At 37.8% G+C, this 20,692-nt stretch overlaps 1 protein-coding gene and 1 pseudogene across 5 annotated transcripts in view; both read right to left on the reverse strand.

The window, feature by feature from the left end:
* Ptbp3 (polypyrimidine tract binding protein 3) overlaps window positions 1-20,692 on the reverse strand; it is a 93,010-nt gene that overhangs the window by 68,719 nt on the left and 3,599 nt on the right. For 4 of the 5 annotated variants that reach the window (XM_042697695.1, XM_042697687.1, XM_042697692.1 and 1 more), the window contains one exon: window positions 3,943-4,024. In XM_042697695.1, coding sequence (XP_042553629.1) covers window positions 3,943-3,973 — 31 coding nt within the window. In that variant the 5' untranslated portion in view covers window positions 3,974-4,024. Of the gene's footprint in view, window positions 1-3,942; window positions 4,025-20,692 lie in introns of those variants that run through there. The other variant, XM_042697690.1, reaches the window with a different exon arrangement.
* Window positions 6,844-7,176, reverse strand: LOC122123895 (annotated as a pseudogene).

Raw genomic sequence — 20,692 nt, forward strand, 5'->3', positions numbered from 1 at the left:
AGCAGTAGAAGGCTCGCTTGAGCTGAAGAGTGCAGGGAAAGCGCCCAGGCCCAGAGTTCAAGCCCCATGACCGACAAAGCAAACAAACAAACAAAAAACAAAGAAACAGTACAATGAAACCTGATGAAATTGTTTTGAGAGATTAGATGGAGAGTGACAGAGAGGGATTGATCAGGGTAGATTGTGTGAATGTAAGGAATAATCACAATAAACTCTCTTCTTGTGTGACTAATATATGCAAATAAAAATCTTAAAAAAAATCATTTTAAGCCAGGAGGGTTGGCTCATGCCTGTAATCACAATTACACAGGAAATAGACATGGGAAGAATTGCAAAGATGATGGGCAAAGGTCAGCCTCGGCAAAAAAAAGATCCCATATAAATTAAAAGGCCTGCCATCCAAGCAAGGAGGATAAGAGGACCATAGTCCAAGCAAGCCCAGGCAAAATACATTAGACTTATCTAAAAATATAACTATAGCAAAAATGCTTAGGCATGGTTCAAGTGGTATGGGTCCTACTTAGCAAGCATAAGGCCCTGAGATCAAACTCCAGAATCTCTCAACCCCACAAAATATTGTTTTAAGGTATCAGAATGAGTAACAGTAGGGATGAATATGATCAAAGTACATTTTGTGGCTATATGGAAATATCACAATGAAATCCCTTTGAACAATTAATACAGACTAATAAAAAAGTAAATTAGAAAAATTGTAGTCAATAAATATCAAAATATTCAACTTTTGAAGCTTCAGAACATGGCAATATTACAAAAACATTTTAATGTATATTAAAAATTACAATATTTACAAAAAAGGTATAATTTCCAGGTGTCAGTGGCTTATGCCTGTAATCCTTAGCTACTCAGGAGGCTGAGATCTGAGGATGAAGGTTCGAAGCCAGCCTGGATAGGAAAGTCCATGAGACTCTTTATCTCCAATAAACCACTAGAAAACCAGAGTGGCACTGTGGCTCAAGTGGTAGAGCACTAGCCTTGAGCTGAAGAGCTGAGGGACAGCACCCAGGCCCAGAGTTCAGGCCCCATGACTGGACCCAAAAAAAAAAAAAAAAATATATATATATATATATATATATATATATATATATATATATATACCTTACCAGACAGTATATTAAAAATAGGACACCCGAATACCCTGAACTCCATAGAACTGTAAAATCTGAAGCTATAAATAGTTTGGGCTGGGTGCCAGTGGCTCATGCCAGTAATTCTAGCTACTCAGGAGGTTGAGATCTGAGGATTGTGATTTGAAGCCAGCCTGAGCAGGAAGTGGAGCTGGCTCAAGTTGATAGTCTTGAACAAAAAAGCTCAGGGAGAGCATCTATGCCTGGCACCAAAAAAATAGGTTTGATTGGATAGGCACAATAATGCATTCCTGTAATCCTCCCAGTACTCAAGTGTTGTAAAGACAAGAGGACTGTAAGTTCAATGCAAGCCTGGGCTCTTACATCCATTAGGAAAATCCTAACAACTCTCCCCAAACAAAAAGGTGTCTTAAAAGTAAAAAAACCTAATGTAGTATAAAAAAGAGGGGAAGGGGAAGGGGAAGGGGGAGGGGAGGGGGAGGAGGGAAGGGGAGGGGGAGGGGGAGGGGGAGGGGGAGGGGGAGGGGGAAGGGGAAGGGGAAGGGGAAGGGGGAGGAGGGAAGGGGAGGGGGAGGGGGAGGGGGAGGGGGAGGGGGAGGGGGAGGGGGAAGGGGAAGGGGAAGGGGAAGGGGAGGAAAGGGGAAAGGACCCAACCACTATTTAGACTTTAGAAACAAAACAAGTAAGTCTGGGTGAAGATGAAACTTGGGTAGAATGTGTGACTAGCTTGCCCAATTCCAACAGCCACAAAAACAAAAATCAAATAAGGAAACAAAAAAATATTACTTCTAAAATCAAATACTCAATGGAACAATAAAAATAGAGAAACCTGAACAAATAGTGAATTAGAAAACTATTTTAAGGAAATTATGCAAAATATACTATACATTGAGAAAGGGATGAAAATTCTGTAAGAGAGGTTAAGGCAAATCAGGATGCAATGAGATAGTCCTGGTACCGGTTTAACTGGCAATTCATAAAGAGTTGGATTACTCCTGAGCAGAACAAATGGAGATTACAGTAATGGTCTCCAATCCTAGATGCACCTTAGATGTATCACCTAAAAAGCTTTTTACTAAAATCATTTGCTTAGATTCCCACCCACAGAAATTTTAGAGTAAGCATGGAATAGGTCAAGCCATCTTTTTCTTCAATGATCCTTTAAATTATTCTGAGGAGCTGGGCACTGGTAGTTCACACTTGTAATTTTAGCTACGCAGGAGGCTGAGATCTGAGGATCATGGTTCAAAGCCAGCCTGTGCAGGAAAGTCCATGAGACTCTAATCTCCAACAAACTACCAAAAACTCAAATAGTATGGTTCAAATGGGCTATGGCTCAAATAGTAGAGCACTAGCCTTGAGTGAAAAGGCTCAGGGATAGCAACCAGGCCCTGAGTTCAAGCCCCAGGACTGGTGTAAAAAAGAGTAAGTAAGTGCTGGAAAGGTGGCTCAGTGGTAGAGTGCTTGCCTTGCATGCATGAGGCCCTGGGTTCGATTCCTCAACACCACATAAGCAAAAAGAAAAAAGTGGCGCTGTGGCTCAAGTGGTAGAGCGCTAGCCTTGAGCTGAAGAGCTGAGGGACAGCGCCCAGGCCCAGAGTTCAGGCCCCATGACCGGAGGCCCCCCCCCCCCCAATAAAGTCTCACAGACTTTCCTGCCCAGGCTGGCTTTGAACCGCCATCCTCAGATCTCAGCCTCCTCAGTGGCCAGAATTATAGGCATGAGCCACCAGTGCTGGCAGAGGCAAATAACTCTTAACCAAGAATCCTATTTAGTCACTCAAAGTTCAATAATGACAATAAAAGATATTTTAACCAAAGTCTGAGAGATGAGTACTTAATAGAGCTGTGCTGAAAGGCTACTGAAAAGCATGTGCCTCAGAAGAGACACATTGAACCTAAAGCATAATGGGATATATGTATCCTTAAAGCGAAGCCTGAAACAAAAAACTGCTGCTGTCAGCTAAATTCACATCTCATTAGAGTTTCTTTCCTAAGTAGTCACCACCAAGTAGTCTTTCTGATCATCTATCCCAGTAATTCACGAATGTGGCTAGACGAAGAAAATGATCAGATTGTAAAATGAAAATTATTCACAGTGTATATCATAAAACTGAAGAATTTTTAAAGACTCATTAAATCAAAAGGAAATCAGATGTCGCAATTTTAGATTGCTGCCTCTCCACCAGAAGTTCTCAAATGTACAGTGTCAATGTTACTGAAATTTGTACAAGTGCAAATCCTGAGGACCCACTCCCAAACTACAAAATTAGTAGCTGGGATTAAAAACACTCATCAGTGTGCCTTCCTTCAATTGTGAGGTTTTTAGTTTTCTGTTTCTGATGAGTTTTATGAGACTTAGTCTTCCTATGTAGCTCCTGCTGGCTTCAAACTCATTATGTAGCCCAGATTGGTGTCAAACTCAGACAACCTTCTGAAAAGGATTATGCAAACACAATAACAATTTTATTTTAACAAGCTTTCTCAGGGATTCTGATGGGATCTCAACTTTGAAATGTCTACTTCAGATTCAATGCCTTTATTATTCTATCTACTCTTCACATTAACAAATTCCCTGTTGCTCCTCTGCCTACAAAATCTTTCCATTAGTCATTTAAGAGGGTGTACATCAATGGCTGACCAATTCATATCAAGTTTATGAATTCATATGAGGAAATTTCTTTTCATTTTTTTGCCTTAAGTAACTGAATCCTATCCACTTTAATTCTATAGTTCTCCTATAATGGTTTTTAATGGTATTTCATCACGTTTCTGAACATTGCAAGAAAAGTTGAAGCTCATGTAAAGAAAACATTTGAAAAAAACTAAAACTTACCATACACACCTGTAGAAGTAGAACTGTTCATGGTAGAAGGTCCGTTAACGACTCCAGAAGAAAGAAGCTCATCAGATCCCCGCTGAAAAGCAAAATCAATGTTCAGTTAGTCAAAGTTTTTGATAATAGTTTCGTTCACTACTAAAAATATTAACCACTATTATTTAATTTTAGTAGGAAGACATTTAAGAGAGTCCTTAAAACTCTAAAGTTCAAAATGTATTCTAAGGAAAGAGTATAGCACATCTACATGACTGGTAATTATAAAAATAATAAAATATAAAATGCCACCACAGAAAATGGGAACATCATCTTGTAACCCACAAGTTTTGACCAAATCAAGACACCTAAAGTGTTATCTCTGAAATACTAAACTGTAACTATATTTAGGAGGTTGCATTTCAAAAATGTTTTTATAAGATGTATTTATACTGGGTGCTAGTGGCACATACCTGTATCCCTAGCTACTCAGGAGGCTGAGATCTGAGGACTGTGGTTCAAAGCTAGCTTGAGTAGCAAAGTCTATGAGACTCTTATCTCCAGCAAACTATCCAAAACGTGGAGCTGTGGCTCAAGTGGTAGAGCACAAAGAAGTTCAAGGACACACCCAGGACCTGAGTTTAAGCCCCAGGGCTGTGTGTGTGTGTGTGTGTGTGTGTGTGTGTGTGTGTGTGTGTGTGTGTGTGTGTGTGTGTGTGTGTGTGTGTGTGTGTGTGTGTACAAGGTGTCAAATAAGCCTTTTATTGCAATAAGGGTGTGTGTGTGTGTGTGTGTGTGTGTGTGTGTGTGTGTGTGTGTGTGTGTGTGTGTGTACAAGGTGTCAAATAAGCCTTTTATTGCAATAAGGGTGAAGGGTGTGTGGGTATGTATATTTACAAGATGTCAGATAAGCCTTTCACTGCAGTAAGATACCAAAATTTAAAACGATAATATGGAGTACAATACCAAAACCAATTTATTTCAAATACATTTATTCAGTATGGCCAATTTTTAAGAATAAAACTTTGACATAATAGATGACAAATTTTAACCCCTAAACAATCCTATAAATATTAGAATAGCAACAGTGCTACAACAGATATTTAGTGCGTAAGTTTGAATATCACTTCTTATTGAGACATTTCAACCACTGCTGAAGACTAAACACCAATATTTCTGCACAAAAAGAGTTAAAGTTGCTTAAAAATCCTGCATTAATCATCTACAAATTACTCCAAGTATACAGAATGGAAGAAAATTGAACAATATTAATTCCTCCAAAAGAAAAGAATTAATTAAGTACTGCACAGGTCTTTCTGCTAAATTTTGAAATGTAGACTATGTTCAGACTTGCCTGATATTAACAGACTTTGTAATTCACTGGCTACCTACAGATAAATGAAGCTTTCCAAGTGTATCAATTTATACTGTGTAAATTGCAACAGTTTAATTCCCATTTAATTCTAAGAGTTTTGAGGCTGGGCATATGACTCAAGTAGAAGAATGCCCACCTAGCAAGCATGAGGTGTTGCTTTTAAACTCCAATACAGCCAACAATAACAATTGGTCTTATTAATATGAATACTTATTACAACCATTTTTGCAGCATTTGAACTCCAAGCCTTACACTCACTTGGCTTGTACATTACGCTGGCACTCTACCACATGATCCAGGTCTCCAGCACTGTTTTTTGCTGTTTTACAGAGTTAGTTCTCATACTATTCTGACTAAGCTACCCTCCAACCACAATCCTCCTGATCTCAGCCTTCAAAGTAGCTAGGATTACAGACAGGAGTCACTGGCATCCAGCTGTTGTTCTACATTATCACTAACATTTGATATTGCCAGTCTTTTTATAAAAAGATAGTATTCTGTTGTGATTTTAATTTACATGTTACTTACAGGTAATAAAATTAAACTTAGTTTCCTATGTTCAATGGCTATATTATATTGTTATTTGTATGTGGCTTTACCAAAATTTATTTCTTGTCCATTTACAATGCTGGTAGTTATACAGAGACACACTTGTTCTAGGAGTGGGGCTGCAAGAGCAACACCTATGTGGGGCATGTTCTTTCAAGGGCAAAAAAAGATAAAAATTTGGCAGAAATGTCTGAAGATTCTGCTTGAATTATGTATGACCCTGAGTGTCATATTCCATAGGCCAAAACATATCATAAAACTGCTCAGTATCAATAAGACAGAAGTTATTGCAAGTCATATGAATGGGGATGTATTATCCTTTTACAGGATAGGGGAAGGTATAAATACTCCAGGATAATCCTATGGTCTAATATTTTGTGAGATCACCTTTTTATCCTCCAAATGAATGTCTTCTGTTAAATAAAAACATTGACTTTTTTTTCTTTATACTTGTGCTTTTTCTTTTGTTTTGATTTAGTTTTGCTTTGCTTAATACAGGGTCTTTCTATATAATCAGGCTGGCTTAGAACTCATGATTATTCTTGCCTCTGCCTTCCAACAGAGGCTTGGATTACAGTCAAACGCCAATGCACCCATCTTTTGGAAAACAAAAAACAAACTTTATTTTTTTAACGCAAAAAAAAAAAAACAAAAAAACACTTTTATCCAAAAGGTTTCTTTCCTTGCTAGAATTTTTTTTTTTGGCCCGTGGTGGGGCTTGAACTCTGGGCTTGGGCGCTGTCCCTGCACTCTTCAGCTCAAGGCAAGTGCTCTACTGCTTGAGCCACAGCACCACCTCTGGTTTTCTAGTGGTTTATTGGAGATAAAGAGTCTCATGGACTTTCCTGCCTGGGCTGGCTTTGAAACATGATCCTCAGATCTCAGCCTCTTGAATAGCTAGGATTACAGGCGTGAGCCACCAGTGCCCAGCTTTGCTAGAATTTTTTTTACAGGTTTCCTGCATGCTACCACACACAGAAAAAGCTTCCTAATTTTACTTAGCTTTCTGACTCTGTCTTAAGCACTTTCACAATGATTTTCTGCTCCTTGATAAGGAAAGCACACATGATCATACCTCAAACACATCTGGCACACATAGGACCACCATATGCCCTGCTGACATTTTTTTAAGACACTTGCGTGAGGACTTTAGGTCTCAAAGCACAACCCTCACCAAAGTCAGCCTGAGTATACACCACGTGCAGATTTGGTGCCTTCCCAATCTTCTTGGCATAAAGGTAAACAATTCTGTTGCTAGGGGTTTGAATCAGCCTGGTGTTAGAGGCTGTATTGTAGGAAAGCCTATGGCAGTGTATCAAACACTGAACCATTCTGATGGCCTTTGGACACCATCCCCAGAAGAGAAAAACTTACTCTTTTTTTTTTTGTCAGTAATGGGACTTGAACTCTGGGCCTGGGAGCTGTCCCTGAGCTCTTCAGTTCAAAGCTAGCATTCTACCACTTGAGCCACAGCACCACTTCCGGTATTCTGAGTGGTTTATTGGAGATAAGAGTCTAACAACTTTCCTGCTAGACTGCTTTGAATCTTGATCCTCAGATCTCAGCTTCGTAAGTAGCTAGGATTACAGGAGTGAGCCACAGGCACCCAGCGAAAAAAACATTCTTAATCTATGAATTGACACTGGATTTCTAACTGCAAAAGAAACAATCTGATATGCAATCAAATGTTCTCAAGTTTAGAATAAATTTGTACTGCATCATAAATTAATGTAATACTTTACCCATAAAGCAATAGTGAACTTTGCAGTTATTCTTCAAAATAAACAAGTTTGTAAATTTAAAAAAAAAACAAAATAAATAACATTTTTATCCTAATAATCCAGAAAATGACAGTAATAGGAAAAGAAGAAAATTGTTACATTTTATTTTTTTGCCAGTCATGGGCTTGAACTCAGATCCTGAGTAACATCCCTGAGCTTCTTTTGCTTAAGGCTGGCACTCTACCACTTTAGCCATGGCATTACTTACAGCCTTTTCTAATTATGTGGTACTAAGGAATCAAACCCACGGCTTTGCATATGCCAAGCAAGCACTCCTACCACTATGCTACATTCCCAGCCCTGAAATGTGATCATAAAATCTGTCATAGCCAGATTTTATTAGCCAAGATTTTTTTGCACAGGAATTCACTGTCAAATGATAGAAATAGATTTTTAGTATTATAAAGCTTAAATTCCAGGTCACTTTCTAAAACAAAAATTAACAAAAGGCTGGGCTGGAAGTATGCCTCAAGTGGTGGAGTATCAGCTAAGGTAGCAAGCAACCTCTAGTACTAGCAAAATAAGTAAAACAAAAATATATACACACACACACAAAGGAAAGCTTGATCATATTTGATTGGATCCTCAAGAGACTAATTGTTAAACAAAAGGAGAAAAGACTATGTATCACAAGTAAACAAACTAATAGTGTAAGAAGGCCTAAATAGGTGGAATAAAGACATTATGACATTGAGGATAACACTGCATGAACAGTCTCCTTAGAAACAACAACAACAAAAAAAATTTACATAAGTCCAGAAGTTGCCTGTGAACTTGTTAGTTCTCTGGATATATCAACATATCAATCAGCTTCACTTCCCTCAAGTATCAATTATTGAGGCTCTCTCCAGCTGAAAGCTGGATACCCAAAGCCAACAGGCACAAGAATACTGCAATTAAGCAGAACAAATAAAGTACCTCACTGTCAAATCTGATAGGAACTGACTTTATTTACAATTAAAATGAGAATATTAATATGATAAAAACAGTAAGTGTCACACAACTGAGAAAAAGCCACTGAAGTAATATGTAACAAGGATTCTGAAGCCAGGCACCAGTAGCTCATGCCTGTAATCCTAGCTACTTCAAGAGGCTAATATCTGAGGATCACAGTCAAACAAGCCTGGGCAGGAAAGTCCAAAAGACTCTTATCTATAATTAACCACCAGAAAACCGAAAGTGGCACTGTGGCTCAAAGTGGTAGAGTGCTAGCCTTAAGCAAAAGAGCTTAGGGATAGTGTCCAAGCCCCCACTTCAAGCCCCATGACAAACAACAACAAGGAAGATTCTGAAACTAAAATATTAACTCATGGTTATAGTTAAGATTATATTCAAAATACATATTAAATTCAGTAAAATCAATTGTGTTTAGTCTGTCAAGATACTATAACCAGAATTCTAGAATTGTTTTTAATTAATAGAGCCTAATATCTAAGTCCTACCTTGAACCAAAGTAAAATTTCTAGCAGATGGTCTAGTGACCCTGGGTAGAAGACTTCCCAGAACAGAAAACTCACATTTGTTCTGAACTGCTACGAAGCTTTTCCATAAGAGAAATAAGTGATATTACATGGAGTATTACTATATATTTGTCAATTATGGTCTCTTGATAACTCACCCTTACATCCTTTCCTCAACAGAATCTACTACTGTTTTGCATATACTATATTAAGAACTTTCTTGTTTAATAATTAACTACAAAAATGCAGAAATAAACAGAATTTCAGCCTTACTGTACAGCATTACAGGAAACTCCAAGGTTTGGTTTTTAAAAACAAATAAAACAGGGGCTGGGAAGGTGGCTCAGTGGTAGAGCGCTTGCCTTGCATGCCTGAGGCCCTGGGTTCGATTCCTCAGCACCACATAAGCAAAAAGAAAAAAAGCTGGAAGTGGCGCTGTGGCTCAAGTGGTAGAGCGCTAGCCTTGAGCTGAAGAGCTGAGGGACAGCGCCCAGGCCCACAGTTCAGGCCCCACGACCGGACCGAAAAAAAACAAATAAAACAAACAAACAAACAAATTTAAGCCTCTTGTTAACATTCACCCTTCCAAAGCCTCTTGGTTAATTAACAGACCTCAATCCCAAAGACACCAGTCATTGATGTCTTGAGACATCATCACTTGAGACAGTAACAAAAGAGTGAGGGTGATCAGAACATATGTAAACATATGTGGTAAGTTAATAAAAATAAAGAGATCATACTCTCAAATACACTGGGCGCCTCATCTACAGAATGATTACACTTAGATATATTCCTCAAGAACAAGTGTCAAATTGTTTATCTGTAACATTTTACTTTCCAAGGCTGACCCTCTTGAGATTTTTGGACAGTGAGAATAAAAAGGGAGTAGCTGAAGACGGAACACAATTCTTGGACTATACAGTGTGGTAAAGATTTAAAGACCTCTAATTATACACAGTTCCAACAAGGATTCTGAAGCCCTTCATTTTATTTGTGTATCTTAGCAACAAAACAGTAATATTTTTCTTTAATGACTAGCAAAATATTCCTCCAAACCATTCTTTAGCTTATGACATCCAAACCAGAATGCCACTCATTTCAACAGTTTATTCAGATCCTATTATAATAGGCATATCCCACATATATTGAACTCAATATATATAATTGTTTTAGTAATAATATCCATCAGTCAATAAATCCAATAAATATTTAGAGATTACCTTTAGTCACTAAGGAAAAAAACGGAGCAAACAAAAATCCCTTTCCTTATTTTAATGCATTTACAATCTTACAGGAAAAATAAGTTATAATAAAAATAAATAATGCAGTGTGTTTTAAAGATAAGTACAAAAGCTCAGGGACAGAGCCCAGCCCTGAGTTCAAGCCCCAAGACCAACCAGCATGGGCGGGGGAGAGGGGGAGGTAGTATGCAGAATAGGCCCACTTACAGATGGTGAATTGGTTTTTCAGGTGCCAAACATTTCAATCTAGAAAAGAAAAGCTTTTCAACAAAGGAAAGTATCTTCCTTCATATCTTTCTTAAACACAAAGAAATCCATAATAAAAAAACTTTATATTTATCAAAATCAAATTGTCACATTTACTAGAAGACACTATTAAAAAATAAATACAAGCCAGGTTCCAGTGGCTCATCTCTATAATCCTAGCTATTTGGAAGGCTGAGATCAGGAGGATCACAGTTAAGTCACCAGTCAAAAAAGAAAAAGTTCACAAGACCTCCCTTCTTAAAAGAAAAAGGTTGTAATGGCATGTATGTTACTCTAGCCATACAGGAAGCCTCAAATAGGCAGATGGCAGCCTAGGTACATACCCAGACAAGAAGCAAGACACTATCTCAAAAAAGACTTGTGAATCAAAGGACTGGAGGCACAGCTCAGTGCTAAGAGCATCTGCCTAGCAATCATGAGGTCCTGAATTCAAACCCAGTATCATTAAGAAAAAAAAAATAAAAGGCACAATACAATGAGAGACATAATACAATGAGAGAAAAGACAAATGGATCTGACAAAATACTTACTATATCCAAAATACATAAAAGAATCTCACAATTCAGTAATTCTATCTGAAAGAATAGATAAATTGTCAGTTATTTTTGTCTTTACAAAAAGAGCAACATCAAACTATCTGAACATCATGGACACATCAGAAAACTGATATTGCTGGGCAATCTTAAAGTCTATAGCTTGGAGAATCCAACATCACAGAGAAAAAGATATCCTTACTTAGAAGAAAAGCTGTTGAAGTCACAGTAGAAACAATCGGTAGGTATCTTTAATAAGCGTCTGAAGGCTGAGTATGAAAATGCATAAGAAAACCCTTTTGAAGCTGCAGTATCACAGAGTTTCAACACCCTCTAAGGAATTTACCACCAAAAACACAATTAAAATCTCAGGACTAGCAGAGAGAGAGGAAGAAAGTAACCACTGTAAAATATGCTTTGGAGTTTTCTACAAAATAAAGATCTGAACTGATGGGTAAAAACTGTATTTTGTCCAAAGGGGAAGGGCATGTTCTCAACTCCATTCCCGTCCAACTTTTCTGGCTTATCTAAGTAGGGGAGAAAAACGCTGAAGAAATACTTGTGAAGGTCACAGATCAAGGACACAGACTTATTAAAAAACTGAAATTAAAGAATAAAAAATGCTTTCCTTCCCAGTATCTTACCACTAAGTAAAAGGGGTCCAATGTACTGCAAATGGGTTATAACTGCAAGAGTCAGACTTTAAAGGACAATATAGCCAACATTGAATACAGTCCAACACTTAGCCAGATTAACAAAAAACTCTTACTAATGGCCTTTTACCTCTCAGTTACTGATAAATCACATCTGGCTTCCTGCCAAAAACACGAGTCAAGAAGGCAAAAATAAATATGGAGAAGACAAATCAGGCATCAAGACCAGATTGAAATAGGACAAAGATCTTTGTATTACCAGGCAATGTTTAAAATAACTATGACCAATATGTTAAAACCTATCATTAGAAAAGTAGGTAACATTCAATAAAAACAGATAACATAATCAGAGATGGAAACTCCAAAATGAGACTCAAAATGCAATGCTAAAAACAGAAAACGTTGTAATATAAATAAATGTTTGATGGGCTCATTAGTGGACCAGACATGGCTAAAGAAAAAAATCAATGAGCTTAAGGATATTTCAATAAAAACTTGAAATGCAGAGGGCAAAAAGTATGAAAAGCAATTCAAAACAAAACAATATCTAAGAACTGTGGGGAAATTTCAAATGATTAAAATAGACACAACAGGAATATTATTAAAAAGATAGCACTGTAAAAGAAACAAAAGTAAAATTGGTAATAAAGTCATTTTCTGGTGTATACTGAGTACTCATAAGACCTAAGTAAGAGGATAATGTAAGCCTAGAAGTCTGATACCAGTCTAGGTAACAAAGCAAGACTCTTGCTCAAAAATAAAGCAACAAAGATAATTATTTCCTGTAATTACTAATATACAGTATGCCAAATCACAGATCCAGGAAGCTCAGAGATTACCAAGCAGGATAATACCCAAAAAATCCTTGTACTTTACCATATTGTTCAAACTACAGAAAACCAAAGACAAAAATAAAATAAAATCTTCAAAACAAAGAGGAGAAAACACCATCTACATAGAGGAATAAGAATATTAGGAATGAGAAGTTTAACCAGAAATCATGCAAGCAAAAAGGAAGAATAAAGTGAGCATGGTATTATAAGCCTGTAATTCCAGCTCAAGATGCAAATATATGAGGATCACTTAGGCCAGCCCAAGTTAAAATGAGGAGGATCCTATCTCAGAAACAAGTTGTGTGAGGTGACACACACTTGTAACTCCAACTACTTAGGAGTCTGAGATCCTAGGATTGAGGCCTAAGGCCAGCTGGGCAAAAGCACAAGACTATCTGAAAACCCAAACGTTAGAGGATGGAACATGGCTCTTGAGGTAGAGCTCCTGTGTGGTAAGCACAAGGCCCAAATTCAATCCTTAGCAGAAAAACAAACAAAAACAAGAAAAACAAACAAGTGGTGAGGTGAAATATTTAAAGTGTTAAAAAAAAAAAAGAGAACCCAGAATTCACACATCTTTAAAAAGGTGGTTAATGCACAAGTAAAATAAAGGACAGCAAGGTTATAAGGAACAGTAAGGAGTCATTGGGAATGCTCTGTTAAAATGCACCCACGCTGGGCACCAGTGGCTCATGCCACTGTAATCTTAGCTACTCAGGAGGTTGAGATCTGGATCAAGGTTCAAAGCCAGCCTGGGCAGGAAACTCTGTGAGACTCTTATCTCCAATAAACCTCTAGAAAACCCCAGAAGTGGTACTGTGGCTCAAGTGGTAGAGTGCTAGCCTTGAACTGGAATGCAAGGACAGTGCCCAAGCCCAGAGTTAAAACCCCACAACCGACAAAATAAATAAACAAATAAAAATAAAATGCACTCAAGAGACCAGAAGACTTAGTGCTTGCCTGTTAATCCCAGCTACTTAAGAGAGATTGGGAAGACCATGATTTGAGTCTAGCCAAGGCAAAATGTTAGTAAGTTCCCATCTCAACAAATGTATCTGTGGTCCCAGCTATAGAGAGGCTGTACATAGGAGGATCAAGTTCTGAGGCCAGCTCCATGTAAAACTTCAAGACTCTACTTGAGGGGCTGGGAAAGTAGTTCAGTGGTAGAATGCTTACCTCACATGCATGAGGCCCTGGGTTTGATTCCTCAGCACCACATAAGCAGAAAAGGCCGGAAGTGGTGCTGTGGCTCAAATGGTAGAACGCTAGCCTTGAGCTGATGAGCTGAAGGACAGCACCCAGGCCCAGAGTTCAAGGCCCATGACAAACAAACAAACAAACAAAGACTCTACTTGAAAAATAAAAATAACTAAAAGGTCCAAATACTAGAAAGGGGCTTAGAACAACTGTTTAGCAAATGTAAGGCTCCATATTCAAAACACTAAGTATCACCTCACTCCCCCCCCAAAAAAAAATCCACAGTACATATTAAGAAGTATAGTGGTCTTTGACAGTGAATTAAGATGAGCTATAAACATATATGCTAAAATATAAAGATCAACCACAAACAAAAATGTCTAAAGGAATTACTAAAGCATAATTAATATGCTCAGAGAAATTAATGGAATTACATAAATGCTCAATTAAAATCAGAGATGAAGCCAGGTATGGTAACATAGGCCTTCGGCTCCAGAGTCTGAGGTGGGAGGATGCCAAGCAGGAGGTCAGTTTTAACAACTTAGTAATACTATATCTAAAAATCAACAAAATATCAAAATATCAAAAATAAACAAAAGAGGAGAGAGAGGAGGAGAGAAAAGAAGGAACAAATGTAACAAAAAGAAAAGTGATGTACAAGGTAATTCACACTTGAACTGTGTCATATACTAATAACAAGACACTATTAGAATATACTTTAAAAAAACAAAGAGAGCAAGGGAAGGGGTAACGTTGTCCAAAAAGAAATGTACTCATCACTTGACTTATGTAACTGTAACCAGTCTGTATATCACCTTTATAACAATAAAAAAATTAAAAATTAAAAAAAGCCTAAGCGCCAAACACCAGTGCCTCAGGCCTGTAGTCCTAGCTATTTGGGAAGCTGAGATCAGGAGGATAAAGTGGAAAATAGTCAGGGAAAAAAGTTTATGAGGTCCCCTTCTCAACCAATAGTTAGGAATGGTTGTACATGTCTGTCATGCTAACTACATTGGAGGCTGGAATCAGGAGGATTCTAATTAAAGACCAGACATCTCAACAGAAAGAAGCTGGGTATAATGGCAGGCATCTGCTAACCTAGGTATGGCAGAAACAGAAAAGGAGGATCACAATCCAAGTACGAACCTGAATAGGAAGCAAAACCATCACTGAAAAAATGGCTGGAGTTGTGGTTCAGCAGTAGAATGCCTAAAGCTTAAAACTCAGTCCCAAAAATAAAATAAAATGTGTTCTGACCAGAAGAAACAGCTTTAAAATTCAACATTCACAAGTGATTAGCTAAAAAGCAGCCATCAAATCAACAGTGAAAACTAAAACTACATTGAGATAATAATACTAGTAATGTCCACTAGGCATGTCTAAAAGAAAGGACTATAGCACCAAGATTTGGCAAGAATATAAGGCATCCTGAACTCTATTTCAAAGATGATCAGTGTTAAGTGATACATCATTTTGGAAAATAGTTCAAGCATGTTAATGAGCTTTCTGTCATAATGATGAACTACATAAGGTAATTTACAAGAGAAATGATGTCTTTACATAGAGTGAATCTACTGCTTTGACCCTCTGGTTAGCTTGCCAGGTAGAAATGGTAAGACATGCATGATGCAGCAAACCACTCCAAAGTGAGAAACAAAAGCGAAAGAGAGTCAGCAGCAGTGGCTCAAGCCTGTAATTCTAGCTGCTTGGAAGACAGCAACTGGAGGATGGCAGTTCTAGGCCAGTCCAGGCATTAAAAAAAAAAAAAAAATCATTTACAAATTCGGTGCTGGTGGCTCATGCCTATAATCCTAGCTACTCAGGAGGCTGAGTTCTAAGGATTGTGATTTGAAGCCAGCAAAAGCAGGAAAGTCCATGAGACTCTTATCTCCAATAAACTACTCAGAAAAGGCTGAATGTGGAGCTGTAGCTCAAGTGGTAGAGCACAAACTTTGAGCAAAGAGAGACTCAGAAATAGTGCCCAGGCCTTGAGTGCAAGCCCCAAGTAGTTTACAAGACTCCAGGCTGATGGAGTGTCATCCAATGGATGACATAGAAGTGCACCTGTCATCCCAGCTTCAGGAGAAGCACAATGGCGACAGAGTGGCACATGCTTGTCAAGACAGAGATGTGGAGAAGTATAAACAGGAGGATCAAGCACAATGGCTAGGCATGATGAGACTCTAAAGCAAATATAAAAAAGGGCTTGGTGGAGTGACTTAAACATGATAACTTGAATTCAAAACCCAGTGCAGGTGGAGGGGGAAAGGGGGGAAAAGCTAGGCCTTGGTAATACATGTAATCCTAGCTACTAAGAAAGCTGAGATCTAAGGATCAGGGTTCAAAGCCAGCCTGGGCAGGAATGTCCATGAGACCCCTAACTACAATTAATCATAAAAAGTCAGAAAGTAGAGCTGTGACTCAAGTGCTGGTAGAGGTGGTGGTGGTGACAGAGGAGGAAAAGATGAGAAAGGGAAGAAAAAAAGGAAGAAGAAGAGTAAGAAGGAGAAAAGAGAAACAGAAGAGGAACAGGAACAGAAGGAATGAGGAAAGAGGAGAAAGAGGAAGACGAAGGAGAAGAAGGAGAGGGGAGAAGGAAGAAGTGGAACAGGAGGAAGAAAGGAGGAGGAGAGGAGAAAGGGCCAGGGTTCCACCAATCCCATTCTAGGACACATATTCATTAATAAAAAGACCTCTCACAAGACTTTCTAAAGATATTCCCACTAGTGCCAGATTGGGGACCAAGCTGTTAAACAAGCTTTTAGGGAGCATTCAATTTCAAAACATTTCAGATAGTTTTTTGGCTTTGGGGGGGGGGGGGGGGACTCAGTTTGGGCACTGTTGCTTAGTCATCTGTTTTTGTTAGTGTTTTTTTTTTTCAAAACTAGCACTCCATAAATTGAGCCACAGCTCTGATGCAGACTTTTTAGTTTTAGTTGGAGAAAAGTCTCATGGATAGTCTTGCCTCGGCTGGCTTCGAACCGCGATTCTCATCTTTGCCTCTCAAGTAACTAGGATAACAGATACCAGTACCTGGCTCTCATAAAGTTTAACATACACATACCCTATCACCAAACAACTCTATTCCTAGGCATTGAAAAGAATATTCATAATACATACTTACAGGTTCATACATATAAGGGTTCAGAATTTTATTCAAAAAGTCCCCAAACTGGAAAGAAACCAAGCCTTCACCAACCAGCATAGATTTTTTAATACTGATGTATCATACAACAGAATACTCAATAAACAAAGAAATGAACTAATGATATATGCCTGGAATCCCAAGATAATTTTTAAGTAAAAGAGTATATTCTATGACTCCATTTATACAAAGTTCAAACATTGATAAAAACTAATCTATGGCGATAGAGATCAGAGCAGTAGCTACACTCAGTCTGGAAAGAAGCAATTAAGAAATTTATTTATTTATTTTTTGGTCGGTCATGGGGCTTGAACTCTGGGCCTGGGCGCTGTCCCTCGGCTCTTCAGCTCAAGGCTAGCACTCTACCACTTGAGCCACAGAGCTACTTCGCGTTTCCTGGTGGCTTATTGGAGATAAGAGTCTCACGGACTTTCCTGCCCAGGCTGGCTTTGAACCAAGATCCTCAGATCTCAGCCTCCTGAGTAGCTAGGATTACAGGAGTGAGCCACAGGCGCCTGGTGCAATTGAGAACTTTTTAGAGTGGTATTCTATTATTTAGATTAGGGCATCCCAAGCACTAGTGGAGGCATTTGTCAAAACTTACTAAATGGTATGTAGCCTTAAGACTTTAGGCAAAGTATATCTCAGTTTCAAAGGAAAAGAATTTGTAGTCAAGACATGCATTTCCTATAGTACAAGTACAGAAGGAAACAAACTTTTTCTTCAAAGGCTAGAGTAAGTATTTTGGGCTTTGCAGTCTCTACTACAACTACTCAACTCAGCTTAAGCAGCCATTGATAATATGGAAATAAATATGACTGTGTTCCAATAAAACTATATATGAAATTAGGTAGCAAGCTAGATTTGATCAACAGAGTTGTTTACTAATCTCTAATGTCTACAAATAAAGTAAAAAAAACTAATCATTAAACATTAACTTAACTAGACATTAACTTAAACAGTCTGTATTGTTCTTTTTTATATAGTGGCAAACATATAAATTATTAGAAGGCAATTATGATCTTTCCTAAACATGAGAGTTTTTCTACACTCAATGTACTCTCTTAAAACAAGATGAAAGAGCCAGGCACCAGTGGCTCACACCTGAAATCCTAGCTATTCAGGGATTGAGATCTGAGGATCCTGGTTGAAATCTTGCCTGGGCAGGAAAGTCCTTGAGACTCTTATCCCCATTTACATCAAAAGATCCGAAGTAGAGCTTTGGTTCAAGTGGCAGAACACTAGCCTTGAGTAAAAAAACTCAGACAGAGTAGTGCCCAGGCTGAGTTCAAGACCTAGGACTCACTAAAAAGAAAGAAAGAAAGAAAAAAGACAATGGCCAGATACAAGAGATTCATGCCTCTGACCCTAGCTCCTAGCTACTTATTTAGAAGGCTAGTCCATAAGGCTATCTCCAATTAACCAACAGAAAGCTGGAGGCTGAAGTGTGGCCTCAAGTGGTAGAGGGAAAAAAAACAAACAGAAAAAACAAGGGAGAGAGCCTGAAGTCCTGAATTCTAGTATTAGCACCAAATAAAAATAAAAAAATAAAACATCAGTCTCCTTAACAAAATAATGAATTTTATATTTAAAGAGTATTTCCACTTCTTTAAAAAAAAAAAATACTTCTCTGAATGCAGGAAAGTAAACTTAGAGGGCACAACCTGAAATCCACTCTTGCCACTGGCTAATACCATCTGTTGTGCTATCACATTTAGACTCTAACAGAAGGAATTAAAGCAGGGAACCGGTGGCTACTCAGGAGGCTGAGATCTGAGGATCTTGGTTCAAAGCCAGCCCAGGCAATAAACCACTAGAAAACCAGAAGTGGCGCTGTGGCTCAAGCGATGGAGTGCTCACCTTGAGCTGAAGAGCGCAGGGACAGCACCCAATTCCAGAGTTCAAGCCCCATGACCGACAAAAAAAAAAGGGAGGAATTAAATATTGATTGATCTTTTATCTACTCAGGTGACAAGTAAGCCTTATTGGTCTATTATTTGGTAACTAAATTCCTTTGGAGAGAATCCATGAAAGAACAATTTTATGAGAAATCCCATATAATGAATGATTTTATAGCATACTTCCAGTTTTTTAGTCTATAAATTACCTACTAAATCAACTAATCAACTTATCTTTAGGCTAGTTCTCAAAATGCCTGCTACAAAACACAGTCAAAAAGCCAAATGTCATGTTCAAATGTTTCCTATGCCTAATATTAAATTTTCTTGCATTTCTCATGAATATATTTTCCCTATAATAAAAAAAAGCATGACAGTCCTTCAAGCATATCTTTAACTCTTAAGTGGTCATTTTTTCGTAAATGTCTTATGTTATTTTGCCAGACAGAACTCCAGCATTACAAGTTACAACTCTGATATAACAAGCAACATTCATTTTAAATATCTCTTCTCCCACAGGCACCTACAAATACCAAAAGAAATTATGAAAACTGAGCCTGTAATTTGAGAAACAGATTTACTCTATATCTCAAAAATATATATTGCACCAAAAAAAGACCTTCATTTTATTTCCAATTCATAAATGTATCCTAACTGCTAAAGCGGGTCAACTCCAACCAACTTCAAAGAAAAAATATAAGAAATGGACTCAGCCATGTGCCAGTGGCTCATGCCTGTAATCCTAGCTATTCAGGAGGCTGAAATCTGAGAAAACCAGATTCAGTAGGAAAGTCTGTAAGACTCTTACCTCCACTCAACTACCAAAAAAGCCAGAAGTGGAATTGTGGCTCAATTAATAGAGCATAGCCTTGAGCAAAAGCAGCTCAGGGCCAGTATCCAGGCCCTAAGTTCAAGCCCTAGGACTGACTGAGACACACACAAAATAGCCCCAATTATGCTAGTCTTGGACATCCTATTTCTGTTTTTTGCCTTTATGCTTATTTTTTAAGGCATATTAAGAATATAAGCACCACCATCAGATCCAGATAAGTGTGAAATAGAAACAGAAATTGTAAGCAAGATGATGTACAGATATGAATAGACAACCACAGAATGAGAGACTATTCCATACATGTATCTGTAATATTTACAATACATGATATACAAAGACGAGTAACTTCTTTCTACAGTAATTAGAACACTATGTAGCCTCTTGAACTAGAATCCCTACACAGCTATATCAAATACCAAATTACTAAGGGCATCCAATCACATTTTAAAAGCCTCACTGAGGAGCATCATTTGCTGTTTGTATTTTTAAATCTAATTAATCAATCAACTTTGATAAAACTGTAATGATTTGAAGTGTAGAAAACCATTATTATAAATATTAATTTTCCAGATCTCTGGCTTGTTTACCTTTTAAATAGAAACCTTATTGCTAACAACTAGGTATAATAACAAAAAAAAAAAAAATCATGCTTTCAAACCAGCAAGACAAGGGTTTGAATAAAAGTGTGGAGGACAAATTTTCCAAACCCACTTTTACGTCTCCTAAATGACAATACTAATTACCTTAAGAATCGTTATAATGATTATTAAAAATAACCAGAAAACCACATGAAATACAGTAGGCAATAAGCATCTGCTATTGTTATTTCATTCATCATAAGAATATTCATAAAAAAGATAAAAGAACAGAGCCTCGTTTAATACGAAAAAGAAACAAAAACCAAAAAACACCCTGATAGGTCAAGTCAAACTTTGGACCCAATTTTTGTTCATACTTCATATATAAATATATATATATATAAAGTTCCTCCCTGAAATTACATCAAA

Source organism: Dipodomys spectabilis, unplaced genomic scaffold (assembly GCF_019054845.1).
Source record: "Dipodomys spectabilis isolate Male_0828 unplaced genomic scaffold, ASM1905484v1 ptg000006l, whole genome shotgun sequence".
Lineage (NCBI taxonomy): Eukaryota > Metazoa > Chordata > Mammalia > Rodentia > Heteromyidae > Dipodomys > Dipodomys spectabilis.